The sequence below is a fragment of the Hippoglossus hippoglossus genome, chromosome 8 (genome assembly GCF_009819705.1).
Source record: "Hippoglossus hippoglossus isolate fHipHip1 chromosome 8, fHipHip1.pri, whole genome shotgun sequence".
Lineage (NCBI taxonomy): Eukaryota > Metazoa > Chordata > Actinopteri > Pleuronectiformes > Pleuronectidae > Hippoglossus > Hippoglossus hippoglossus.
The window spans coordinates 4,532,878-4,558,733 of record NC_047158.1 but is presented as its reverse complement, the minus strand read 5'-3'; the positions used below and the strand labels follow the sequence as shown (position 1 = coordinate 4,558,733).

General features: G+C 41.1%; 1 protein-coding gene across 1 annotated transcript in view; it reads left to right on the top strand.

Annotated features, from left to right (window-relative positions):
• Nucleotides 1-613: 613 nt before the first annotated feature.
• Nucleotides 614-25,856, top strand: part of grin2ca (glutamate receptor, ionotropic, N-methyl D-aspartate 2Ca) — a 74,260-nt gene continuing 49,017 nt past the window's right edge. Inside the window, 2 exon segments of the mRNA XM_034592387.1 lie at nucleotides 614-1,862; nucleotides 22,470-22,914. Coding sequence (XP_034448278.1) covers nucleotides 22,486-22,914 — 429 coding nt within the window. The 5' untranslated portion in view covers nucleotides 614-1,862; nucleotides 22,470-22,485.

Genomic DNA, 25,856 nt, shown 5'->3' with positions numbered 1-25,856 from the left:
ATACACCTTTCTTTTTTTTCCTCTACATGAAAACTACTTCACCACCTGTGGCTGCAGAGGGTGCTGTTGCTCAGTACAAGTTACATAGTGTTGCTTTAATTATGGCACAACATGAGCGGTGATACTGAAATATCTCATACAAGATCTGTCAAGTTCCGAGTAAACAAACACACATGTAGTGCATTGACACTGAACCTGCATACACGTAGACCCTCATGGACAAACCTAATATACACAGATGCGTTACAGAAGAGACGGAGCTAAAATGGTGAGCACTGACCCTGTTTGTCCCAGAGAACATTTCAAGGGCAAACCTGTTGATGCGAGCTGCAGCAGGACAGACAAGAGACGGAGCGTAACAGGAGAAACAAGGATGAGCTGACAAACAAATGGGTCTCAGGGAGGCGTGAGGAGCAGTGATGTGTTACACGGTGATGGCTACAAAAGAGGCTGTATACGTTGAGAGTTGTAGGGCGGCCGGCGCTCCAACGGCGGAGGGAGGGGAAATAAACGGGGAGGGGCGGAGGGAGGACGGCGGAGAGGAGGGGAGGGAGAATGAGAGGATAAATCCTTACTACATAATGATTAGAGCTCACAAGCCCTTCCTGTGACACAGAGTGTAGGAGTCAGGATTACAGCCGGCCAGCGCAGACAGAGTGAAAGCTCTGCTGATGAGGGATGGAGGGGCACAGGTAGGAGAAGACAGAGAAGAGACAAGTGGGACTAGAGCAGTTCACTAAAGACTGAAAGACGCAAACAAGGTGTGTTTCCAGGGAGGGGGGAGGGGGCGGATCCCCTTTTTTTTTGGGAAGGTATTTTCAAACTCCAGCGGCCGACTCACATCTGTCCCCTTGCTCTGACCATCTGTCGCAGGCCCCTGAAAGCCTCGTCCCGGGCAGCTGGATCAGTTCTTCCGAGTCTTAGTTTGATGGAGCAGCCGCGAGAGTGCTGCTCACACCAGAGGAGGAGGAGGAAGAATGGAGGCTGGGAAATGAAGACTTAAGGGTCACCCTGCAGGATCTGTGATAGATGGGGAGTCACAGTGTGGACAGGTGTCTCGGGGAAAAGATGGAGCACGTCTGCGTCTTCATGAACTGGGCAGTGAGAGGGGACAAGACTGAGGAGTTGGACGTTGAGGATTTGTTTTGTGCTGATATTTAGAGCGTGGTGTAAGTTTCTGGCGGCTTTTGGAGCTTTCCCGAAATCTCATTCTCCGGCCAAGACAGGAATTATCATCTTCCCCAGAGGTGGGCAGCTTCTGAACATCCTTAAAAAGGCACTTGCTTGACAGACAAATATGCACGCTCACAGATTTCCACTCAAAGCATTCTGGGACATCTTACCTGAAAAGCCTCTACTCAGGTAGATGTCTAAACTTTTAACTCTAACCTGGAACATTCAGCCAAGAGAACAAGAGCAACTGCGGACGATTTGTTATTTTGTTTCCTTGCTCCTTTACCTAATTCTTCTCCTCCGGCACCTGCTCGATTCGATCCCCCTCCATCACTCCGTCAATTCTCCTCCTCCTCCTCTTCCTGCTCCTCTTCTCCACCTCCCCCTCCTCAGCCTTTTTACCAGCGAGTGATAATGTGACCTTCTGCCAAAGTGCTGGAAAGCATGCCACCGTCGCAGCGGGCTCCTCTGTTGCTGCTACTGAAATAGACTCAAACAAGTGCGGGGAGAGGAAGAGGAAAGGAGGAGGGAGAGCACGAAGAAGGGAGAGGGAAGAGAAGAAGAGGGCCAAGGGGGAGAGAAAGGAGAGAAGGGGGGGAGAAAAAAGAAAAAGAGGAACAGGACAGCTGAAGCTGTAGACACGGGATGAGTGGTGCTGAGCCCGGGCTGGATGTGGATTGCCATCACAGGTAACGAATCCCCCTCGTCTACCACTTAGTGCTGCACTTCCATGTGTCATCATCTCATTCATCACATCATTCACCTGTCTGCTCACAGCTCTGAAATGTTCTTTTTCACTTTGAGGGATGAGTGGGATCGAGGGTGAAATGTTTCTGCTTCTTTGGAGACTACTTGGTTTGGAGGTGTTGTTGTATTTTTGAGTAGCATCCCCCCCTTCGCCCTCCTCCTCCTCCTCCACCACCCCTGTCAGCAGAGGAATTATCAGAGCGCAGAGGATCGGATCAGAAGCAGGACTCGACAGGATGCTCGAGCAGCGGCATCAGGCAGCACGCGGTGTTTGGCTTTTGTGGCTGTCGTAGGTGAGCGCGGTGTCTGTAACTGTTGCTTTAACTCGCCGAGCTAACTCGAGGGTGGGGGGGTGTTAAGCTGAGCAGATCGATGCGACATTGTAAACAGTTAGAGAGGGGCTTTGATACCTGCTGCCCATCAGACCTGGGATGCTGCTGCTGAGCTGCTGCTGCTGCTGCTGCTGCTGTTGTTGTGGCTGCAGGGGGAAATTGAACTGCCACTGAAGAGTGACTTTTGAGGATGTGAGAGAATGAGAGCTTGCTGTAATTACTGAAGGATCCGTTCTGGCACTTTAGCTCCATGAATAGAGAACAGGTTGTTTCTTCCTTTCTGTTTCCTTTTTTGAGGCATGAGAATGAGACCTGAATTGGTAAATTGGAAGCACGATTCAGTGTGAGATAAAAAAGATGTTGTAAGTGAAAGAAAGTGCCCACGTCGTAAATTGCTCATATCGATGGCTTCCCAAAAGATGAAGGACCTTTGGAATTAACCCTGAAAATCAATCACACATGAGGCACACAGGAAACAAGGGCAACGGTGCCACACGATTTCTTAATGAAAATCAGGAGCTACAAAATATAATATTGTGTATGGGCAGTTGCTTATCGCTTGTTCATTTACAGTTTGTGTTTGAGTGTGGAAACTGCTTTAATGACAGAGAGGTCACACACCAGAGGAAGGTCTGTACGTTTGATTGGCTCGAAAGAGAAGTGACAGTGATGCAGTGAGACGAGGAATCCACCGGGACGTCCCAACATCACTTTCCTACCCCTGTGGTCATCGTCCAATATTTGATTAACTCAAAGTGCCCTTGGGTCTCTTTGAAAGGTGCTATAAAAATTGTAATAATTATTATTATTATAACTCTAATTATAGAAAACATTTATTGTGCATAAATATACAGAATGATCTACGGGTACATTTCAAGACCCAGATCAATGATGTCTGATTTGTTTTACAACCAAAACTCTTTATAAAGTCTGTAATCATTGCTGGATTTATTTAAATTCCCCTGATGCATATTAAAGAGTCAGTTCACCCAAATAAAAAGCAAAACAAAAATAAACATTCTCAGTTGTCTATAGACCTAAAAAATGCCCCTAAAAAATATTCAAATAAAACCAATCTACTTGCTGCCCCTTGTCAATTCACAATTGTTATTCAAAAGTTGAATACATATAGTTAATCATATTTTAGAGGCTCCAGGCAAATCACAAGAACAATCTGGGCCAAAATCTGGAAGACAAAAACATCAGTTTGTGTTTGTTGTCTTTTCCACTTTCTTCCCCCATCAATCATCTCAGGACCCTGGACAATTTATTCAGGACCCCTCCCCCTTCCCTTTTTTTGGTTGTAATCTTCCTCCACCACAGGTAGAGGTTTAACCATGTGCAGGTTAAACATGCCTTTCCTCCAGTGGCTTCACTCCAGAGTGAATAGGAGTGCAGGATCAGACAGTGTGGTCCCAGTTAGGCAGGTGAAAAATGGCTCTTCATTATGTTATGTCAACCATATCCTAGTTTCAGTAATTGGATGTAGCAGCGTGGATGTGAGTGCAATGTGAACGCCCATAAGTGTGTGCACGTGCATGCGTGTGACAAGGCAGCATGTGACGGGGAGAACCGATGCAATCTCTCTCTCTCTCTCACACACGCACACAAACACACACACACACACAAACCGATTGTCACACCAACATGATGAAGGAATCTGTTACTCGGGGGGAGGGAGGAGCTTGATCAATAACACAGCTGATACGTTCAGTGATTAAGCAGATTTGTTTTGTTTTAACCAGATGTTCAACTAATCCCATCCCCTCCCCACTGCCATCACACACACACACACACACACACACACACACACACACACACACACACACACACACACACAATCTTGTCTTTCTGTAGTTCTGAGGTCCCTCATTGATATAATGCATTCCCTAGCCCCTTACCTTTACCCTAACCATCACAAATAAATGTTTTACCCTAATCCTAATCCTTATTCTAACCTAGAACTATTTCTAACAATTTCTTCCAACAGCCCTTTGAAGTTCTAATGACTGACCAAAGTGTCCTAACAACTTCAGAACATCCTCACATTGCCAAAGTATGCTCCTCACATCAAAATGTCCCCACAATGTCAAACTTTCTCCACGAAGTCGAAATGTCTTCTTAATGTACACACAACTTTAAAATGTCCTCACAATATCAAAATGTCTTTACAATGTTAAAATGGCCTCATAACAGCAAAATGTCCTCACAATGTCAGAATGTCCTCATGACATCAAAAAATATCTTCACAACATACAATGTTCTACACAATGTCAAAATATTTTAACAATGTCAAATCATCCTCAAAGCTTCAAAATGTCCTCACAACCTCAAAATGTAAAATATATGTAAAAATGTCCTCAAAATGGCAAAGTCTCTTCTCAGCATAAACATTTCTTCACATCTTCACAATTTACTTAAAACATCACAATTTGTTCACAACATCAAAGCGTTCTAACAATGTCAAAATGTCTTTACAATGTTAAAATGTCCTGACATCGTCAAAACGTTCTAACAATGTCAAAATGTCTTTACAATGTTAAAATGTCCTGACATCGTCAAAACGTTCTAACAATTTCCAAATGTCCTCACAATGTAAAAATGGCCTTGTCTAAATGTCCTCGCAACATCAAAGAGTCCTAACAACATTAAAATGTATTAGCACCTTCAAAACCTTAAGACATCACAATGTTTTCACAACATCAAAACATTCTAACAATGTCAAAATGTCTTTTCAATGTTAAAATGTCAAAATGTCCAAAGGTCAAAAGGTCAAAAGGTCCTCAAAAGGATGGTTTTGAACCAACTTCAGGAAGAAAAGTACATACAGCAGAGGTCTTCAACAGGGGGTCCGCGGAGGTACTGAAGGGGGGTCGCGAAATTTTTGGTTGATTTGACATTTTTTTATTTATTTTTTTATTTAAAAAAATTTTTTCAACCAATTTTTTCCCCACAAAATTAAATGTCTTTAAATACACATTAACATGAATCCAACATATTGTAGCGAACGGATAAATGGCAGAAGACGTTATCTTTCAGTCAGCAATGCACACATTCAGCGACACACAATAATAAAAACATGAACATATGAACCTGTGTATTATTTGAATAGCTTAGTATTGAATGCACAATAACAGGGTAGCTATGTTTATACATGGCACTAGGCCCAGTTTAATATAAAACACAATTTTATACAATATATATAGTAGGGGGTCCCTGCTCCATCTCTCCATCAGTTTGGGGGTCCTTTGCCTGAAAAACGTTGAAGACCCCTGACATACAGTATTGTAGGTTTATACATGTGAGGACCCTAACTGATCAAATACAAAGAAGAGGTGAGGACAGGACAAAATGTCCTCACGTTCAAAAGTGTTGTTACACTGAAACACAAACTCTTAACTGCTCGTGTTTCTTATTTAATGTTTATTGAACTTTTACTCTGAGGTGGCTTCAAACTAATTTACACAGTTACAGAATAGTCTTCAGTGTGGCTGCAATTCATTTTAAAGTGACGACCAAGTAGTCAAGTGCAAACTTTGCAAACATATCATGACTCGACAACCAAAAACAGTGCATCATGGAAATACTAGCTTTTACTGTTTATTTAGGCTAATAATGCTACTTGCTAAAAAGAGGTGGCATGTCGTGTGATGATTTACTTTCCCATTTCATGTATTTTCCAGTCACAAGGTTTTCCAACGTTTAGTCCCCTCATCACGACTAATCCATCGAAAGTGTTAAGCTGCGTTTCCATCTGACCTGTTTAATACGTGTATCAGTAACAGTTTGTCGTATAGGATTACTACTCTTCTTATTGGATACTTTCAAACCTTATAACAGACACTGGACTGCTCAGATCAGCTGTGACATCACATCCAGACAACAGGCTCATGCAGTGGGAGGCACCGCTCGTCTTCATCACTCCATCACTCCTGCCCTACTTACAACCACTTCTCTTCTTTTTGCTCACAAGTCAAACCAAACAGTGAATCTACAGAATATTCAGAACCCGCTGATCTGTTGATCTTTAATCATTCTGTGTCAGACATTTGTTCCATCGACAAAATATTTAAATTACTCCTTAACAAGAAGTGCTGAAAAATGCATCTCATCTAATTTCAGGACAGAATTCAGAGTGACAAGTATGTGCTGCCAACACTCATTAGGTTACTTCCTGTTGTTGTTTCACAATAAAATTGGAATAATTCAAGTAGAAACTAAATATATACAAACATTTGACACATTAACAACTGTCAATCTGGTGAAGCTGAGGAAAATCTGATTATCAAGGACTAGTCAACAACCGCCCAGACACACACACACACACACACACACAAACACACAAACTCACAGGTATGATAACTAACTGATGCAGTGTTTGCACTCTCTTAGTCGTGGTTTTAGTTTAGTGACTTAGTCGACACGTAACACGAACACAGTGATCGCATCTTCAATTTCCTTTTTCTGTTAAAAAAACTGCATCAATCTGATGTATCATTGTTGAGGAGTAAGATGCACTTAGGGTCGGTTAATTGCATTTCATCTCCGTCCTTTCCCCTCCCACATCATACACTTAATGTTTCTCGATATTCCTCTATATTACTAGGCTTATGCTTGTATACGTATATGTTATACTTTTATACTTTTATAACTATATTTGAACAATAACATGATTGTTACTGTTTGTTATGCTTCTGTCTGTCACAGGAAGTGATGTATTTGACTTTTAATATTATATTTTTATGCTTAAAATAGTTAGACTGTCTAAGGAAACCTGCTCTGTAGTAGCATGTGAGTCTGCAGTGTCCTAGTGTGTGTGTGTGTGTGTGTGTGTGCATGTGCGTTTGCGTTTGCAGCCTGCAGGCAAACTGAAACGACCTCTGGGTTTGTATCCCAGGGTTAGCGGCTGCTTTGTCAGCTGTCCAGCTCTTCCGCGAACACTTAGCGCCGATCTGCTTAATCAAATGTTAAAGACGTCAGACCTCACGCCATCTTCACTGTCTCTAGGAGGATGAGAGATGACAGGACGCAGGAAACACAGATGGATGGAGATGGAGGGAAACTAGAGATAGGAGAACTGGCCAAAACGATTTTAAAAATACAGGGCAATGCATGTATTACAGACAACAATTTCAAATGTATTGTGTGTTGACTGACAGCCAGTCACAGGCATCCGAGGCAGTAAAACATTTACTGCAGAGGAGGGACGGAGGCTTCAGGATATCGGAGCAATCTATCCAAGGTCATGAGAGAGGAGGAGTAGTAAATTCCAATCTGAATCAGGCAATGCTGCATCACCACATGATCCCTTTCCCGCCAAATTTATAGAGACCTGACAGGCCACGTTTAGAGGGTCAAGCACGGATCCATGTTGGGATAGAGCAGGAGCAGAGGTCCCTGAGGGGTGCTCTCATACTACGCAGGCTAACTGATGAGATCCTAAAGTCGGGGCAGAGGGAGTGTGGCGGGCTGCGGTGCCTCTCTCTCCCGGAGTTTATGGCTGGGCTCACGGGCACAGCAGAGACTCCAGGGCCATTTATATTCATGGCGCAGCGCCGCTTGCGCCTCATCTAACGTCCTGTCCCTGTTGAGAGGGAAAACAGACACACCGTAGGCTGGGGGGGTGGGGGGTGGGGGAGGGGGGGAAGGCATCTTCTCTCATTCCTTGTCATTCTTCTGCCTCTTGTGGATGCAGATACCAACCCGAGTGCTTTTGTGCATGTGCGGCGCCGGTGGGTTGCATATGCAATTTGTAATACAGGAAATTGATTAGCCTAATTGGGTTCTATTCACAGCCACATGTGTGACGCTTAATTTTTCACAATTAGCCCTGAGCGGTGACACAGCGGGGAGCGTCTCCATGAAGGATGATGACAATGATAACCTTAGAGCCGAAGCCTGCAAAGTGGAGGGGGCGCCGAGACTCCTGTCAGGGTCCAAACAGAAGGAGCAGTTCGACTTTGCGAGATGAATTTTAAGGAATCAGGCCGGATACTGTGCACTACAGTGTAACAGAAAGTGACACACGGCGTCATGGTGGCTCAGGTGGCAGTGAGCCTGTGATCGTGACGTGGTTTTATTCTCATTCCGTCTCCTTGCTCCCTTTTCCATTGCTCTTGTTGCTCTGTTGTCACCAAACAAACACAACCAAACTGCTCAACAGATCTAGGGAAGCACTCAAACTTTCAGCATCAGGTTCTTACAAGTGGCATAAACATGCATCTCAGAGGATGAAGAATCGTTTTCCCTTTCCTGGAGACAATTATTTATTACAGAGAAAAAATCAATCTTTCATCTGCAGAGAAAACTATAAAAGCCAGTTGTTTATGTCATGCTCTGATTGCTTTCTATTGAGCAGTTTTACATGTTGTAGCTGCCCTTAGAAGAACTGGGCTGGCAAACCATGAGCCTGGTCAGTCAACCAGCCAATCAAATCGGTTTTGTGTTTTACAAAACAAACCTCCATGAACTTAATACTTTCTCCTTCTCTTTTTTTGTGTGTCTTCTTTATATAAATGACCCTCATCAAGATATGTGTTCCTGCTCCAAGCTGAATTAATCAATACTCCTCAAGTAAACATCAAATTAAATGACCCTGGGATGTGAAATGGGTCACTCACACAGAATTATTACCATAGCTGCTCCGCAGAGCGTTTTGGCTGCAGCTCCCTCTCTGTAGCAGCGAGCAGCCGACAGTTAGACACTGGCTGGTGAACATAGCAGAGCATTTAGCAGCTAAAGAGCCTGATATTTCTCTCATGAGCTCTCAGCTGGTGGACACGAATGCAACTCGAATTGGGTGATAATGTTGCTGAATGGGAAGGTCGGCAGCTGCCATAATAACCTTACCCATTTGTGAGAAGTCAAAGTCATTTTATGTTTTTTTCTGCCCCCTTGTGGTCAGAAAATACTGGATATAGCTTATGGTGCGGAGACTACTGAAAAGTTGTTGCCTTCATAAGCATAACAGCACACAATGGTGGGATAGTACCCCTTTTTTTTCTGCGTTTGTTTATTTGTTTGTTTGTTTGTTTGTTAGCAGGATTACGCTAAAACTACTGGATCGATTACCACGAAATTTTGTTTTTTGGGGCGGATCCAGGATTCTTTTACTTTATTTGAAATTGAAAGACAGGGCGTGTAACACATTTTTTGTGGATTCCTCAAATTCATTTAGGGGGCCGATATCATGAGTAAGTACAATTTGGTGCAGATCTAAATACAAACAGACACATACAGTGAATGTAAATGTGGTTTCATAATGGGAGTGTTGGGCCTTGGCAGAGTTATGTGTGAGCAGGATTTTGCAAAAACAAAATTTCCACCCAAGATGGAGGAGGGACGGGGCCTGGAAAGAAACCAGTTTTAGCGTGAATGCATATTAAAGGAACGAGCCAGGAATAATTTGTTCAGATTTCAACATTTTCATTAATTTTTCAGGGAATAAAGCATTGAGCTTGATTATTATTATTATTTTTTTTTTCAATCAGGCATTTAGCAGGCGTATCCAAATAAAAAAATCAGAATCTCCCAGATTTTTTTCAGCCAGTCTACAGTAAAAATAGATCTAGAAACCTACTAATGTGATGAATGTGTAGCTGAGATAATGTGGATTCAGGATGGTAAAAACAGCTTTGACGTATTTTAAAAGTGCAAACAAACAAATATGACATATTTGTGGGCAGCAACACAAACTGTTGACGGGTTCTCTGGATTATCTTGATTCACAAGACACTGTTCCTGCGCCATTATGTTTTTCAAACCACAATTTTCTAATGGAATCTGTTTCAAATGTTTAATGGTATTTGAAAACGTCAGCACATATCTGCATCATGCAGACGCCACTGAGAACAGGAGAGAAAATGAGCTTTTTAATTGTGTATATGACTTGGGAGAACTGGTCCTTTAAACTTATTGTAGTTTTGTTTATTTTACACATCCCTGAGCGGAAATATCCTCAGTGCAGTTAAGAACCACAAGACAGCACACATACGCACATAGATTAAAACCAAAGTGGTATACTCATATGTGGATTAGAGCATGTGTACATGTGTGTGTGTATGTCAGAGGTCAGCAGTATGTGTAGGCAGCCACCGAGTCAACTGTGAGAGCAGGCTGGTGACAGCTGGACCGGCGGCAGGGGTGGAGAGAGGGTGGGTGGGGGTCTGGTTCTGCACGGGAAGCCACGGTTTCAGCTTAACCACGGTCTTACACTGATCCCTGCTCCAAATACAGACACACATGAGGCTGAACGCAGGGGCCGCCAAAGGCTGACGAAGGGCGATTCCACCGCCCTCCGTGTAACCTGCCACACCCAATTTTACAGGTCAGGCGTCAGGGTCGAAGTAGGAATATAAATATCAATGAACCGTGTCAACGGCCCTGAGCCCCAGGTAAACATCCATCCATGTGTTATTGCAAAATGGATTACATTCACAGCAGCATTGTAATCTGCAGCCTCCAAAAGATTATTACCCTCCAAACACTTGCACATACAATCTGTTCAATCTCGCTGCATGGTGCGCTGACAAAGCAAACGCCGTCTGATTGAGTGTCACACTCGGAATTAATGAGATAAAGCAAAGAGGAGAGATGTATATCAAACATCTGTGCAATGGCCAGCCAGCACATGGCTCTGTGTCCTTGGAGAGAGAAGAAAATCAAATGTTTTGGTATTTTGGAGTAAAGGATGATCTTGTTTGAACTGAATTGATCCATTCACTGCCGTTATCAAACTACCCACGCTTCATCTCATGTTCCCATGTGAAGACTCAAGCTGTGAGACGTGAGCAAGGTTAGACCATATATGCTGGGGAGGGAGCTTCAGCAATCTGTGAGACTTCAAAGCCAGAACTGTAATAAAACACAACTACACAGCTTTCCATCTGCTGTGGCATTTAAAACTTGCTGATCGCGGCCCATCTGATACTATAGAGTCAGAAAATCCAACTGCTCTGTTCAGCTCCACTTCCCTCCTGAATATTTAAATCCTTTAATGCACGGATACTCGAGCCAGAGCCACAACACTCCGCGATTGATTCCTGCTTCGTCTGAACATTTACAAGACATTTCAGGAGCCTCCGCTCGTATTCACACACAACAGTAAAGATCCTGTCAGATTTATAGGGATTTCGCGCAGACATTTTTTTATCCCGTGGCATATCGATCACTGGTCATGTCTAGTTAATATAGAAGCATACATGTCTTTAATATGTCTTGAGTGCCATTGGTAAGTGAATGCAAGGAGGCGTGTGACAGAAACTAATATCACTGAGTGAATATGTTTGACGTGCCTCTGTCTCCAGGGGTCAGCAGCGGCAGATAAATCACAGGTGTTTGAACCATGACGCCTCCGATATGGTTTCCCTTTGGGTGCACCGGAGAGGGGAACAGCTGCAGGACACTGACTTGGTTTTATACTTTTTCATATGACAGCGTGAGGGTGCCATTTATCACAAGGCCATGATGCAGAAAAGTACATCATAAAGAATGGAGCAGTAAATCAACAGACATGTTTAGAGGTGGGGAAACAGGGCGCACTCACGAGTCAGTCACAGCAGGGGTTACAAGTCCTGAGATGTGACCTTCAGAGAAAACAGCAATGGAAGGAAAATGACACGGATGTCTGACACACGCTTTGTTTCCACCTGAAAAAATACAAACATCATTATATTCTGCAGTGAGATTTAGCAATAGAATTCAGCGTAAATGCGTTACTGTATTATAAATTACAGCACAATGGATTTATCAGTTGCATATTGGTATTAGCCTTTATGTTTACCAAATATGAATACTTTTGTTTTAAAGAACAACCCATAGAGAAAATGTGTGCATTTATTTTTGTATTACTTTAAATTGTTTATTTTTCAATCAAATTGTATCAGTGAAATAATTTGTTATTGTTGTACCACCAATCACTGTTTATAAATATAGACGTCACATCTTCAAACCACAGGATGAAAACTAGAGTTATTTCTAGATCGTGACTGGAATTAACACAAATTGTGAGGTTGTGGGATTGTGAGCAAACACAGAGAGCATTAATGTTTGATTGGATATTTGCAAACTTAATGGCGTGACTGCGAGAGTTGTTTGTGCACTCTGTAGCGGTCCCTGCAGGGAGATTTGCTAAATTCAGCTTTGGATTCAGTGTTTAAATGTCTCAGTGGTTTTAAACTGTTAAACCACTGGTTTTTAAAGATGCCAACATGCAGCTGAATGTGACTGCTATTTACAGATAAAAGGTTTAAGACACGTTTTACTGACGGTCACTTGTAGAGGTACTTAAAATCATAAAGCATGTAGCTGTTTAATGGACTGAGGAGCCATATTGTGATCATACATTAAATACAGTGATGTCCCCCTGTCTGATTTGTATCCAGTATTTCCTTAATCACAGGGTTTTGTCCTGTTGCCATTTCAGATCATCTCAGACTCAAACATTGACAGGTGGTAACTAACAGGACACTTCAGTTCCGATACATATACAATCGTCACAGAAATGGAAACACTTTAAATTAAACTCCAAATTATCCATTCTATGATATAGTTGAAAGACATTTGTTAGGGTTAGGGTTAAGCCTATTATTCGAATAAATAATACAAATATTTATTCGATTCTGATCCTTTTTCCGAAGCCGCATCAAATTTCCCCTGTTCATAGAAGGCAGCGCACAAAACATGCCTGACTTTTTTCATCTCTGCCTTAAATTTTGAGAACTTCACAATGGGGAAGAGAACGAAATCCGGCCCCCGTGATCTGGATCTGCACAAAAAATTAATACCATTCCTCATCCTTCATGGTAAGTTTCATGTTAATCCATCCAGTAGTTTTTGTGTAATCCTGCTAAAGGTCAAACAAACAAATAACTAGAATGTCACTCGGCAGAGCATATAACTCTGCCAAAGCTCAGCAGTCCCCAGATTTTTATTTGGATCTGCACCAAATTGCGCACACTCATAAATATTAGTCCCATAAAGATGTCTGAATTTTTATTTATTTTTTATCAAGTCTCTGAAATTTCAAGGAAATTGTTGAAACACGTCCTATTTACCAATGTTAAAGAAAGTGTAAAAAATACTAGATCTGCCCCCTGATCTGGATCCGCTCCAAGATTTAATGAGTTCTTCCTTGACTCATGCCCCGCTGTAATGACATGTAATGAAAATCTGTTTTGTGTAATCCTGTTCACTAACAAACACACATGAAAACATAACCTCCTTGGCAGCGGTAGCCCAGTTGTACCTTGAGGTGAATGTTAATAAGGCTCACTTAGTATTAGCATTTCAAATGGCTCCTTCAATGGACCCCACAACACTCACTTTGACTTCTACCAAAGCCAAGGAGGTTATGTTTTTACCCCTGTCAATTTGTTTGTTTGTTATATTTTTTTTAATCTTTTTTGGAAATAAGATTGCACAAAAACCACTGAACGGATTTCCACAAAACTTGCTAGAAGGATTAGACATGGGCCAAGAGAGAACTCATTAAATTTTGAAATTGGATCCTCACAAAGGGTCCAAGAATATTTTAATCACTTTTTTTAACAATGTAAAACTTTTAATTTTCTTTTTTTTACAATTCCACTGATTTCACAGAGGATAATTCATGAATCTTGATGAAACTTGGTATTGGTACTTAAGACCAAGGCTGTTTTGGCCATTTTTTCCCTCTGGGCCTCGTCGAATGATACAGTCTAATGTTCGTTGAACTATCGTGATTAAGAAGTCGTCTAGCCCTGTTTATTAACTCCATTTCCATCACTCAGTGCCAGTCCATATGGAGCAGTGCCAGACGCAGCGTCATGAATATAAAGCTTTTGTCTTGATGTGTTTGTCACAGAGCTAACAGGATGTCTGTTGCTTTATTCAGGCTCTGTAGTGGCCTATAAGAAATGTTATAAACGTTTTACAGAGGTCTAGATTTGGCGTAGTACATAATTTTTCTATGTGTTGTATTATTATCTAGAGGGAAAAGAGGGTGAGCAAAGTGAAACTCCAAAGTGAGTTCATACGCTTTGACTTCGTAAAACAGTAACAGAAGATGGAGGCGTGATTTCTGTATCGCAAGCAAGAGGCTGAAGAAACAGAGTTCATCTGCAAAACATGCAGCAAAACCTTTTGAGAAAAGAGAAGGGCCACAAATGAATGAGACTTTTCCCGAGGCAGAGACACTGGTGATGATGATGACCAATGGAGGACCAATTGGGACATCTCATGAAGGCTTCAGATTGGACAGTTGAAGGGAGATGGCCCTGTCTCCAGGGTGGAGGTCACTCGGTTTTCTGATACTAAACTGAAATTGAAAACTTTGACAGCTTACAGGTGATTGGCTAAGACAAGTGTGATTGGATGAAAAGAAAGAATGGGTGGAGCCTAGAGATAGACAGGAACTTTGCATGTGACTTAGAAGGCAAATGGGCTGACCGAACTTTTCATTGGCTTCATTTCACCATTGCAAATACAGCCCAATACTGAGCGAAGCCTGAAACTGCATGTCCACATCTCCGCTTGATAAATGAACGTTTCAACGCTGTGATCCAACATACCAGTGTTGCCAGATGTACGATCTCTATTGTATTTGTATGATAATCATGCTCGTGATGATGAATGTGACCGCACTAGTGAACTTAACACAAGTCTGTGCTGTCTCATGTTTCAAAATAAGAGCCTTGTGCCTTGCCCCTAAATCGCTTTGGAATCTCGACACAGCTTCTTGGTCTTGGTCTGCTTTTATATCGAGTTTTTCTAGTCTTGATGACCACTCACAGCATTTTACAGTACAGGTTATTGCCATTCACCCGTTCACACATTCATAGAGTGCATCTATGTGCAGTATTTTTTCTATGAGGGGCAATTCAGGGTTCAATTCTTGCCCACGGGCACTAAGGCATGCAAATAGGGGAAGATTTGTTATGTTTGGACAAACGTTTGACACAGTGTACTTTTTATTTTATCCCTTTTTAGAAATGAGCTGTTGTGCAAAACATCATACACAAAAGTGCACTTGAATTTATGTTGTTTGCAAATGTTTTTTTCTATTTTTTGTTTAAAGGACTTTTTGGTATTTTAAGCGCCATTTTTGTTGATTATTGAGCTTGAGCTCTACACAGCATCTGCAGTAGGTCTACATCACGCAGCTGCTAAAAGCTTGTGTACGATTGTTTGATTTGAATAAATACTGTTTAGTTGAATGTAACTCAACATTTAAAATGCTCCCATTTCAAACCTTTAATAAATATAAACAAGAATGGTTTGAGTGCAGGCATGCATTATGTTGCTGAATCATCATATATTTAATATTAAGATACTTATATTTTGTCTCTATCAATATTGCCCAGCTCTATGTGAACTAAAGCTCGCAGGGAAACCACAAAATACTTTGAATACGACACTGAACCTATAACCGCACATGCCAACTATGTCAAGCTGTGGCTATTTTTGGACACACATTTGTTTTTTTTTTTGCTCGTCACCTCTTTTTGCTCTCACCGTACTCATGACTCTGATTAATCTACAGATTAGTTTAATGGCTGTGGATTTAAAGAGATCAGCCTGTGTTTTTTTAATCAGAGCTTAGTTAATCATATTCATACAGGTGGAAGCACCACTGGACATGACGGTTGTGTTTATGTGGTGGTAAAAGAATCCTGACTCTTGTAAAGAGGTCAATGTGCCGGTTGTGCTTCCAAGGTCTAGTTATTCAATAGATATTTCAGGATGTTGTTTGTGTTGTGTTGTGTTTATGCTGCTTCTTTGTACAAAGCCCATTTATGTTTTTAGTACCGTTTAGCACCATTATCAGAAAAGGAAAAAAAAACTGACACCGAACGATGTCCTCACTGGAGTTTTCTGTTAATTAGCTGCTCCACTCATTTATATAGTTGAATATGATCTCACTTTATTGTCTTGTAATTACAGAGCATTGTGGGTGGGGAGAAGCGCATCGGGATCAGAGGAAGTCATATCAGTAAATTCCTGCACTGTAGAGGTCAAGAAAGGTCATAGATCCATAAACGGCTGATTGGGTGTTCTGAGGCTGTGACATCCGAAACTGAGATGCCGTGGAGCGTTTGATTGGTCAGAAGGTTTACTGATAATGACACAGAGGAGGATGAGTTTATCAGCATGTGAGCCACAGATGCAGCTGGCTGCAGCTCCGTGGCTGTGCGTATTGATCATGGAGCAGAGGACGGGACAGGTGCACGTTGTTAAACAGCTGCAGCAGAGGCGTCGTGTCCGGAATATAAAGGCCGTCATTAAACACTGCGCCGATGAGACCTCACTTCTCAGCCAGATGTATTTATCGCTGCGGCCTCACATTAATCAGCCAGATCAGAAATCAGTTAGAGAAGCCGACACCACGGCTGCAACTCATCCATAGATGGCTTTTTTTATTTTTATGTGGCTTCATAACTCATACAGTCACTATCAGAAAAAGAAGAGGTGGAGACCTTGAGTTTACAGGAGGCATGTATGAGATGAGACTTGAATATACATTGTTTGGAAAATTGGACTGGTTGTAGAAGCAATTGTTATCAGGACACAGCAGGAGAATGGGATTGAATTAGAAATATGGGAAAAGGTAATATAAATACAAAGAATGTGTGAGGTTAGAATGTGTTTGGAAAGCTGCAAACATGCAGAATGAAACAAATATGAATTGAAATAAAAAACAATGCATGAGATTACAGTGCGTATATGATCTGTACCAAGTGTGTATTAAAATGTGTTCATATTCTCATCACTGATTCTGCAAAGGCCATACATACTGAGCAGGAAGGGAAATTCTATTCACCTTATCGACAGTATTCAATTTGGAGCAGGAACCATATGTACAGGCTGAACATGCAGATGTGGATATTTGCATTATTACCCGTTCAGTTAACCAAACTGTCCAGGTGTCAGCGTCAGGGAGCTTCCACAGAATGAACCACCAGAAAAATAAATAACGTGATACTGTGATAACAAAAAATTTAAAAAATAAAACCAACCACAGCAGTGATTTTGAATGCTGCACACTGCTTATTCTGTAAAGAAGCTGCTTCCACCGTGTGTCACCCACTAGAGGGGGATAAGCACATCTTAAATGTTAGTCAAACAGTGGTGAAGATAAAGGAATATAAACACTGTCAGTGCTGCTGCTCTGGTAATGGAAGTCTTAGAAACTCTAATCTCTCATTGGATTCATTTCACTACAACAGAACAGTTAATAGGAAAGTGTTTGGTCTGAGGTATTTTGAAGCAATTTCTCAAAACACATCACTTTCCTGTCTTCTCTTTTAATAACACAAATAAATAGACATATGGAGATAGGACTGTTCAGTATCTGTGTACTTATTATTATTACAATTATTGAATAATCTTATTATTATTTTCATCATTAACTATTTAGCCCATAAAATGTCAAAAGGTAGCATTAAAAATACACATCACAGTCCATAGTGTTTTCCTAAAAAATCTTAGATTATAAGATTTAATGCATCATGACAGAAAACAAGTTTCTGTCCCAGTTTGTTTGAAAAATGACTGAAACTGTTAATCGACAATTAAAGTAGATGTGCAATTCTTTTTTTGTCCATCAACTAATCAAATAATGAACTGCTTCTGCTCTGCTTCAAACAGTCACAAAACAAAGACTGATGTCCCACACGGTGTAGACTTCCTGTCATCTCCACACAATCTTTTAGTTTAACTTTATTCCAAATATAGAGCCAGACAAAATGTTGTTTCTCAGGGACAAAGGTGCAATATAAGTGCAAATAACTTACAACACTCAATACTTGTGATTTAGATTAGGGGGAAAAAAAGCTGGTTCCCACAAAAGTATAATATGTTTAAAAGTTCTGCAAAGTTAAAAGGCCCAAAGTCAGTAGGTGCGTTTGTTTTGGACTTGGTCTGACTGCATGTAACTGACTTGATCTGCCGACGTGATGTGCTGGCAGCTGCAGGGGGGGAGTGAAAAAGACACAGATGTCAAGTCGGACACTTTTTACTTCTCGTAGTGTCAGTGAGACGAGAACAACGACCGGTCGAGCTGTGTTTTCTTTTTTCATTGCAGATGAAACGGATGTCTCGGAAATCACATTTTTTTTTAACAAAGAATACAATGAACAACTAAGTTAACTGAGAACTTTCTTTCAGCTGAAATTAAAACTGTACTGTAAAGTGACCAAGTCATAAGGAGATGAAAATTCATCATATTGTATTGGGAGATAAATAGTGATGACTTTTTTCTTTTTTATAATTACCACATTAGCAACACAAAGGCACACATGAAATACCATAACAGAGACAAAGACAAACCAACACATCTGCAAAGCTAGTAGTTATATATGAAGTGATTATTATATCTACACACAATCATATATGTATATATAACAACCTATAGGCTAATATATATAGTTTTAATTCCGAGGTAAGAGGTGGATATTGTTTTCTGTTTTTGAAATTTTTCAGGTACAAAAAGGGGATTTGGCTTTTAACACCTTACATTTATGGATTCACGGATCAGAAAACACATCTGAATTCTTAGAATAAAACATAAGACAGGTCATGTGTGTCACTGAAGCCTTCAGCCAATCAGAGCAGAGAAATGATATCACAGAGGCGACCCCAAGGAGATGCAGCTGGAGGAGAACAATTGCTCGGTCTGACTGCAGCCGGCTCACTCCTGCAATGTTATAAGGTCACTTGACCTGGTGACGTTTTGCAGCGTTGGATGAAGTCGGACAAAAATTCTAACCAGCATGCATTGTGTTAAGACCAGCATGCATCACGTTAAATCAGCGCTACACAGCGCCGCATCAAGTTAAACATACCTGTGGGTAAAGGGAGCACTTAATCAGGACGTGCTGCAGATTTTCTTTAGTTTTATGTTAAGATACGTCATTAAATACAATGAGGGCATCCAAAGAGATAACCAACAAATAAAACTGAAAGGTCATTTTAGTTATTTTAATGAACATGTCTATTGATTACGTTTTCTAAACAGGAAAATGTGATGTGACCAAAATCTCACATCCCGACACAGGTCACTTCAGACCCGTATAGTAATAAATCTTCCCTCCTGACTCATACCCTTTCTCCACTGTGTAAACTGTGTCCATGCCTTTGCAAAAGTAAATTGTAACAGTTGTCTTCTTCCATCTTTGCGGTTCTTGTAGCGTCTGAGTGTGGGGTTTGTTTTGATGTTCTTGTTGGTCAACTCTCTCCTCGCTGTTTGACAAGATTCTTGGGTAGTTGGTGAAAGAGATCAATCTTGTTCTGTGCCTGTTGTTACAAAGGGGGCGACAGAAAAGCGAACTCCTCTACTTGCAATAGGAAAAGAGTCAGCTTTTTTTTTACAAATGTTTACAAATCCTGCATATACGCGTTTTTGGTGTAAAAGAGGTATTTTAGACACAAGCTCCCGATTGGTAAGAGTTCTTCTCCAGTTGAAAATTACCAGTTCTGTGTCAAATTCACTCTACTCCAGGTTTGTTTGTGTTTCCTTCGTGCACAGTCCCTGCAGCCACGTGGAAGAAATCCAACTCGTGAAAAAATACTGCTGTCAAGTGTGATTGTATGTCCATTCAATGTCCATGACATGTTTGTCATTCACACAAACATGTATACAGTGCATCTTTGTGCAGCACTTTCTCTATTATACATAACTCAAACATAGCAAACACAGCCACAAGGGGCAAATTGAGGTTCAGTATTTTCAGCACAAGGAATATGTGGGATCAAAGCTCCGACCTTCTGGTTGTTGGAGAACTCAAACTACCTCCTATTTAGTAACACAACAAAATAAACAACACAATAATGTAAAGCGATAGAACTATATATATTATCATACCGCACTGTCCCACTTACGTACAAAATGACACAAAAAGGCAGAAGACAAAGTTCAGATTGACTTTTTGTTTCTTGCAGATAACCAAATTATTTACAGTATATTTCTAAAAATCTCGAATCTGTAATGAACAAAGAACTGAATCAATACTATGTATATGCAGATTAAAACCTTCTGATAAATTGACGACATGTTAGTTGAGCCACTGGATGTTTAGGAAGTGTTTTGATATTCAATTAAATGTTAAGACATAAAAATGGACATTTGTAAGGAGTTCATGGTAAATGTGTTGTACCAGCAGGTATACATATAATGAGTATTGATTCCATTCACTGGGCCTCAAGGTTTGATATGATATATGCTGAAGCATCATGACACAAACAGCAACCTGTCTCTCGATCACGGCTCAGCATGTAGCACATACCTGCTACAACCAGGTTTCAGAGTCAAATAGACTGTGTGTTATGATCATTCATTTACCTAATAATAGGTTCCCCTTTTCTGAAATCTAAAAATGATCCCCAAAATCAAACTGACTCCACTAGCTCTTGTAGACACAGGAATGTTTTTGGAGGATGAAAAGCTTCTGTCTTTTATGAACCAGTGTAGTTTACAGACACAGGCGTTTTTCTTTTTCCAGAATCTAAACATTATATCAAGGTACAAACTAAAAGCTACTTTTAGCACAAGTAGGTCTCTGTTGTCTTCCTGCCTTTATTTATTAGGCGGCATGCTGACGATCCAAAGCCTTGTCACAAAGTTATTGATGACTCATTCCCTGTTTGGTTTAATTCAATATCCACCACCCTCTGATTCGTCCTCCATGTATCTTCCTCAGTGGATTCCCCGCCTTTATTTAACACATAACACAAGGTCAGAGCTTTTAAGCATTTTGACCACGTACGCTACTCCCCGTCAAAGATATTAACCCTAAACCATTCCACTGCTGTCGCAGCTGAAACATGGCTGATGTCATTGAAAAGAACGTAGCACATGCCCTCTCACGGTGGTGAGCAATCAATTTATAAAATGATTTATGAGGCAGCACCTACCTGGAGAATCACATGTAGGACATAGCGTGTACAGCTTTCCATGCATCTGTGATGTCTTTTATTTGTATTTCAGCGTGTGACATGGAAAACAATTAAATTATAAATATTCTAGGGATGTATTCTAAGTGTTTCTGCTCCTCTACAGCCTGTTGTCTTTCTGCCGGCCTGTTCTGCTTATGATTTCTAAGAGAAGCTCGCGCTCAGTCCCACACAGGAAGTAAAATACAGAGAGTCCTGCGCCGTCACACAGTTACGACGAACCTTGTACAACAGGCAAATCTCTTGATAAGTTTATACACTACAATAAAGCCGTAGGCCATGACGCCATGCAGGGATTACTAAGGGATTACAATATATTCACCCCACTGGGATTCCATCACATGGTGGATCAGATCTCTGTGACAGGGGACCAGTGTGCAGCACTCCCTAAGGGGCGCAAACACGACTGTGACAGATTTGACAAAGAGCCTAAGTCTGTCTGACAGCACAACATAAACCACTGTCTGGCTACCATGTGAATATTAAATGCTACAGGGTTTGACATCGCAGAGCTCTGCCATGGTATTTCTCCTCCGTTACCTTCAGGAATAAAGCAAAGCAATCAGCTTCTTTGGAGAAATTAAAATAGTTTGAGAGTTCGCGGTTGCAACCCGGTGAAAGACTGACGCAATGTTGCACAAAAAGCTTGGATTCGTTCAAAGGCCAACATGGAGATTTCAATTCCTGTGTAAATATAGACATTTTCTGTCAGAATAATTAAACTGTCAGTTTCAAAACGAGAATAGATACAAACCAAAATAATGAGACAATGGATGTGAATTAATCAGCGCAGACAAAACCATGCATGCAGATTAAGTTTGAATGCTTTGCACTGCTGAAAAATTAAGCAACAGCTTCAAAAGTAATGTCACGAGAGAATAATTATAAATCCTCTTCTTCTCCATTTGTTGCATTAAACACTGGACACCATCTGTTGGATTGGACCACAGAATACCACAGCAGCAGGGTGGCAGCTGCCTTCCTAAGACGCAACAGCCTGGCCATAGCCTCACGTTGCACGCGGACACACTCTAAAAATACTTCTCTGGGCTCCGTTAATGGGCTCTTACACTGTCTTAGTTATGGCAGGCATACCAGCACACTGAGATGAAGCTAAAAGGTCATTAATCAAAATAAGCCAGCTCTAAACAAAAGGCACTTGGTTGACTGGCCAGCTGGGATTACTGAGTATTATCACAACATTTCTGAAAAAGACAGTGATTTGTCCTGTGTATGTAACATGTCAATCCCTTCTCCCGACCCCTCCCTCCACTCTGACCCCTCTTCCAGGCAGTAGGTGACTGAGATGGGCTTTCGTCTAGGCTGCTTGAGCGACTCCCCGTGGTGGCCACCACCGCTGCTGCTGCTGCTGTTCTGCACTATCCCCTGCTGTTCAGGCCGGCCGTTTGGGATTCCAACACCCTCCGTGAACGTGGCGGTGGTGTTCAGCGGCTCGGCCTACCAGACGGAGATTAAGGGGCGGCTAAGCCGGGAAAATTTCTTGGACCTGCCTCTGGAGGTGAACCCCATCACTGTGCTGGTCAATAACACCAACCCTCGGGCGCTGCTCACCCGCATCTGTGACACCCTCTCCACCAACCGTGTGCATGGCGTGGTGTTTGAGGACAATGTTGGCTCTGAGGCTGTGGCACAGATCTTGGACTTCATCTCCACTCAGACAGCTGTGCCCATTGTGGGCATTAGCGGAGGCTCTGCTGTCGTCCTGCCATACAAGGTCAGTGTCGGTGCGGGGTCAGTGATGGGGAGTGGGCATTAAACAGGTTAAGGCTTTAGCTCCACCCATAAATTGTGGGAGCTCACCAATTGGAAACTCACCAACCTAAGCATATGGTTTCACAGTTTAAATCCTTGCATGAAATAGTCCAAGAAAGTAGATCAAACATTCAAGCATCACAGAACAATTGAAAACTTTGTGTTTCCGAGAAATGCACTCTGGGAAGCCAGTTGAGCCGTTTTAACTCTCTTATTCACGATCAACAACTTCTACTGCAGCAAAACCGAAAGCCGAATAAAGTCATGAATATAAGAAATCACAGGATGAGTTCAGATTATCAGCTACTGAGATCCAACCAACAGGCCATGGTTAGGTTCTAAATCACTTGTCAATTTATACATTAACAGGTGCAAGCCAATGGCTGTTCATCATTTCTCACCATCATTCTGGTTTGTAACTGCTTTAAGTTTTCAGCTTTAGGAGACATGTGCATACATGGAGCTACAGAGGCAGGTTGTAATATCTCCAGAATTAGTGGAAACCTGCGGAATACTTTCAAATATAAATATATATAAACACTAATAAACATAAAGATTTGGATGAAGCATGCCCCACAATTTATCTGAAGGGTCATGTATACAATATCCATTGCTACTAAATGTCAAACTAGTGTAAAGCAGTATAAAGCCCAGTGAACATGGCACCAAACCACAGAAGCACAACTGACTCAAATTACGGTGAACTTATTTCTTTCACCAAGTTATGATTGGCTCATTTTAAATTTGTATCTTCTTTTCTGTATTGCGTCATTGTGTAAAAACAAGGTGGCTTCTTGTGCGAACATACAGCTAACTGCTAATGCTAACATAATGTACTCTGTTTACAGGAAATCCAACAAAAACAACACAATCCAGCTAGCTGTTGTGCTGACTAATCTGTAGGATTTTAGCCATGGTTTGTTGTTCCTCTTAGTTACTAAGCCTCTGTGTGAGATGCTTCTGTTGGTAAATGTGTCTTTTTAAATGAACAGTACCAATGGTGGCTAGCAGCATTGCTAGTATAGTCATTCTGTGCTGCGTAAAATATGGTTTAAACCATTGTTAAATGTATTCCACCCTGAATGTTTATCTAATTCAGACTGTATTTAATAACCATGTGCAAAAAAATAATGGTCCACCAACAGACCCCTGATGAACACCGCAAGTAACCCTAACCCTAACCCTTATCTTTTAGAGGATACTATTTAATTCCCATTTTGACTTTTGAATCATTATATATTTTTGGAGGAAATAGTGACGACGAGTAAGACTCTTTTTTCCTAAATCCGTTTGGGTTTGTAGTCAGCTCCCGTCAGCAGTGACCATTTCAGAAAACATGTTGGATAATCTTGCAATCAGCCTTCTCAAGGTATATAAAATAAATGTCCACCAACACCTCCTGCTGCTCATTTACACTCCAACTATATAACTTGATGACAATAACAGCAACTCAATCATAATAAATCAAAGAATAAACACATATGATTGGAAATAAGCGCAATGACAAAGGCTGACAGCTGGTCATTTGAATGACTTTCAGCAGCAATTAGCCAGTGAAAGAAGTTGAGAGCAGTAATGTATACCATTTAGTGAATACATTAAAAGTGACTTACAGAACACTGAGTTCATGAATTATTCATGTGGATGGTCGCAGAGTCCAACTGTAATTATTTGTTACCCACTAGAGAGATACAACGCCATAAAGATTTCATATCACGATTGTACTGAAAAAATGTAAAAACATTTTTGAGATTGAAGACTTTACTGGACCTAGAATGCAGACATTAGACACAGCAGGTACTGCATAGAAGAATATTTGATCCAATAGCTATACTTACAGTCAATGTTTCAAAGCAGCATGAAGAAACACCCGCCCAACCTCTACAACCACTATAACTCCTCAGCCACAACTGCCCCAACATTAATATTCATATATAACAATCAGTGCATTCAAGTTATGTACCACAGGCACAGAGATGATTTTAGTCCAAGCCGCTTTGAGTCTTCTTCCTCTTCTCCTCAATAATCAACTCCGTCAATTGATTTATGGGACGCTGTCAAAGGTAGTCAACAAGGCGCCGGTGCGCATTCATTTTTCATTTGTATCTCTGAAAGCCGAGAGTTTGATCTTTCTGAAAGTGACAGGACAAAATTTGGTGATAAACTGATTCTTTTCCTCAGGACATTTCTGCTTGTTGATTGACAAGATCAGCACACACGTACCATCATTCTTTCATTCTCTATCCAAACAAGAAATAAGGAAACAAGACATTCAGAAAAAGAAGGAAATAACGTTAAAACGAAAACTGGACATTTTAAGCAAAGTTCATCCCACTAAAATTGCTGCTTATTTATGCAGCCATGTCATCTTCAGATCGACACTAATGCCAGCACAGATCAATCACTTCCTGCTGGCCTGCTTAGTGTGCAACCAGGGAATAGATCAATAGCAGTGATCATGGCTGTCACAAACTGGCCAAAAAAAAGGCTTAAACTGCACATTAAAAGTTTAAATATGGCTGCATTTAGTTTCATGATTTTCTGATCCGTCACCTCTATCATCTAGGTGTAGAAATCCAATATGCCTGTTTGGAATAGGTCCATTTTTTGGGCTTGTGGTATTGCTACCTGCAGCTTCTTAAAGAAGAATTCGGCAAGTCACTGTTGGCCTGTTTATTCAAAGTTTATTCATATAGAACGTATTCTGTCACGAACCTCAATACTGCACTTCCTTGGGCTCTTAACAATACACATGCCGAGTGTGAAGCTGATAAGATATGCAAGCCACACACATACAGACAGACAGACAGACAGACAGACTGGAATTATTAGATACCCTTCATGTTGCAGCTTTTGACAGTGATCGTACAGTTGGAAAAGCTGAGATGAATCTCTGAATAAACA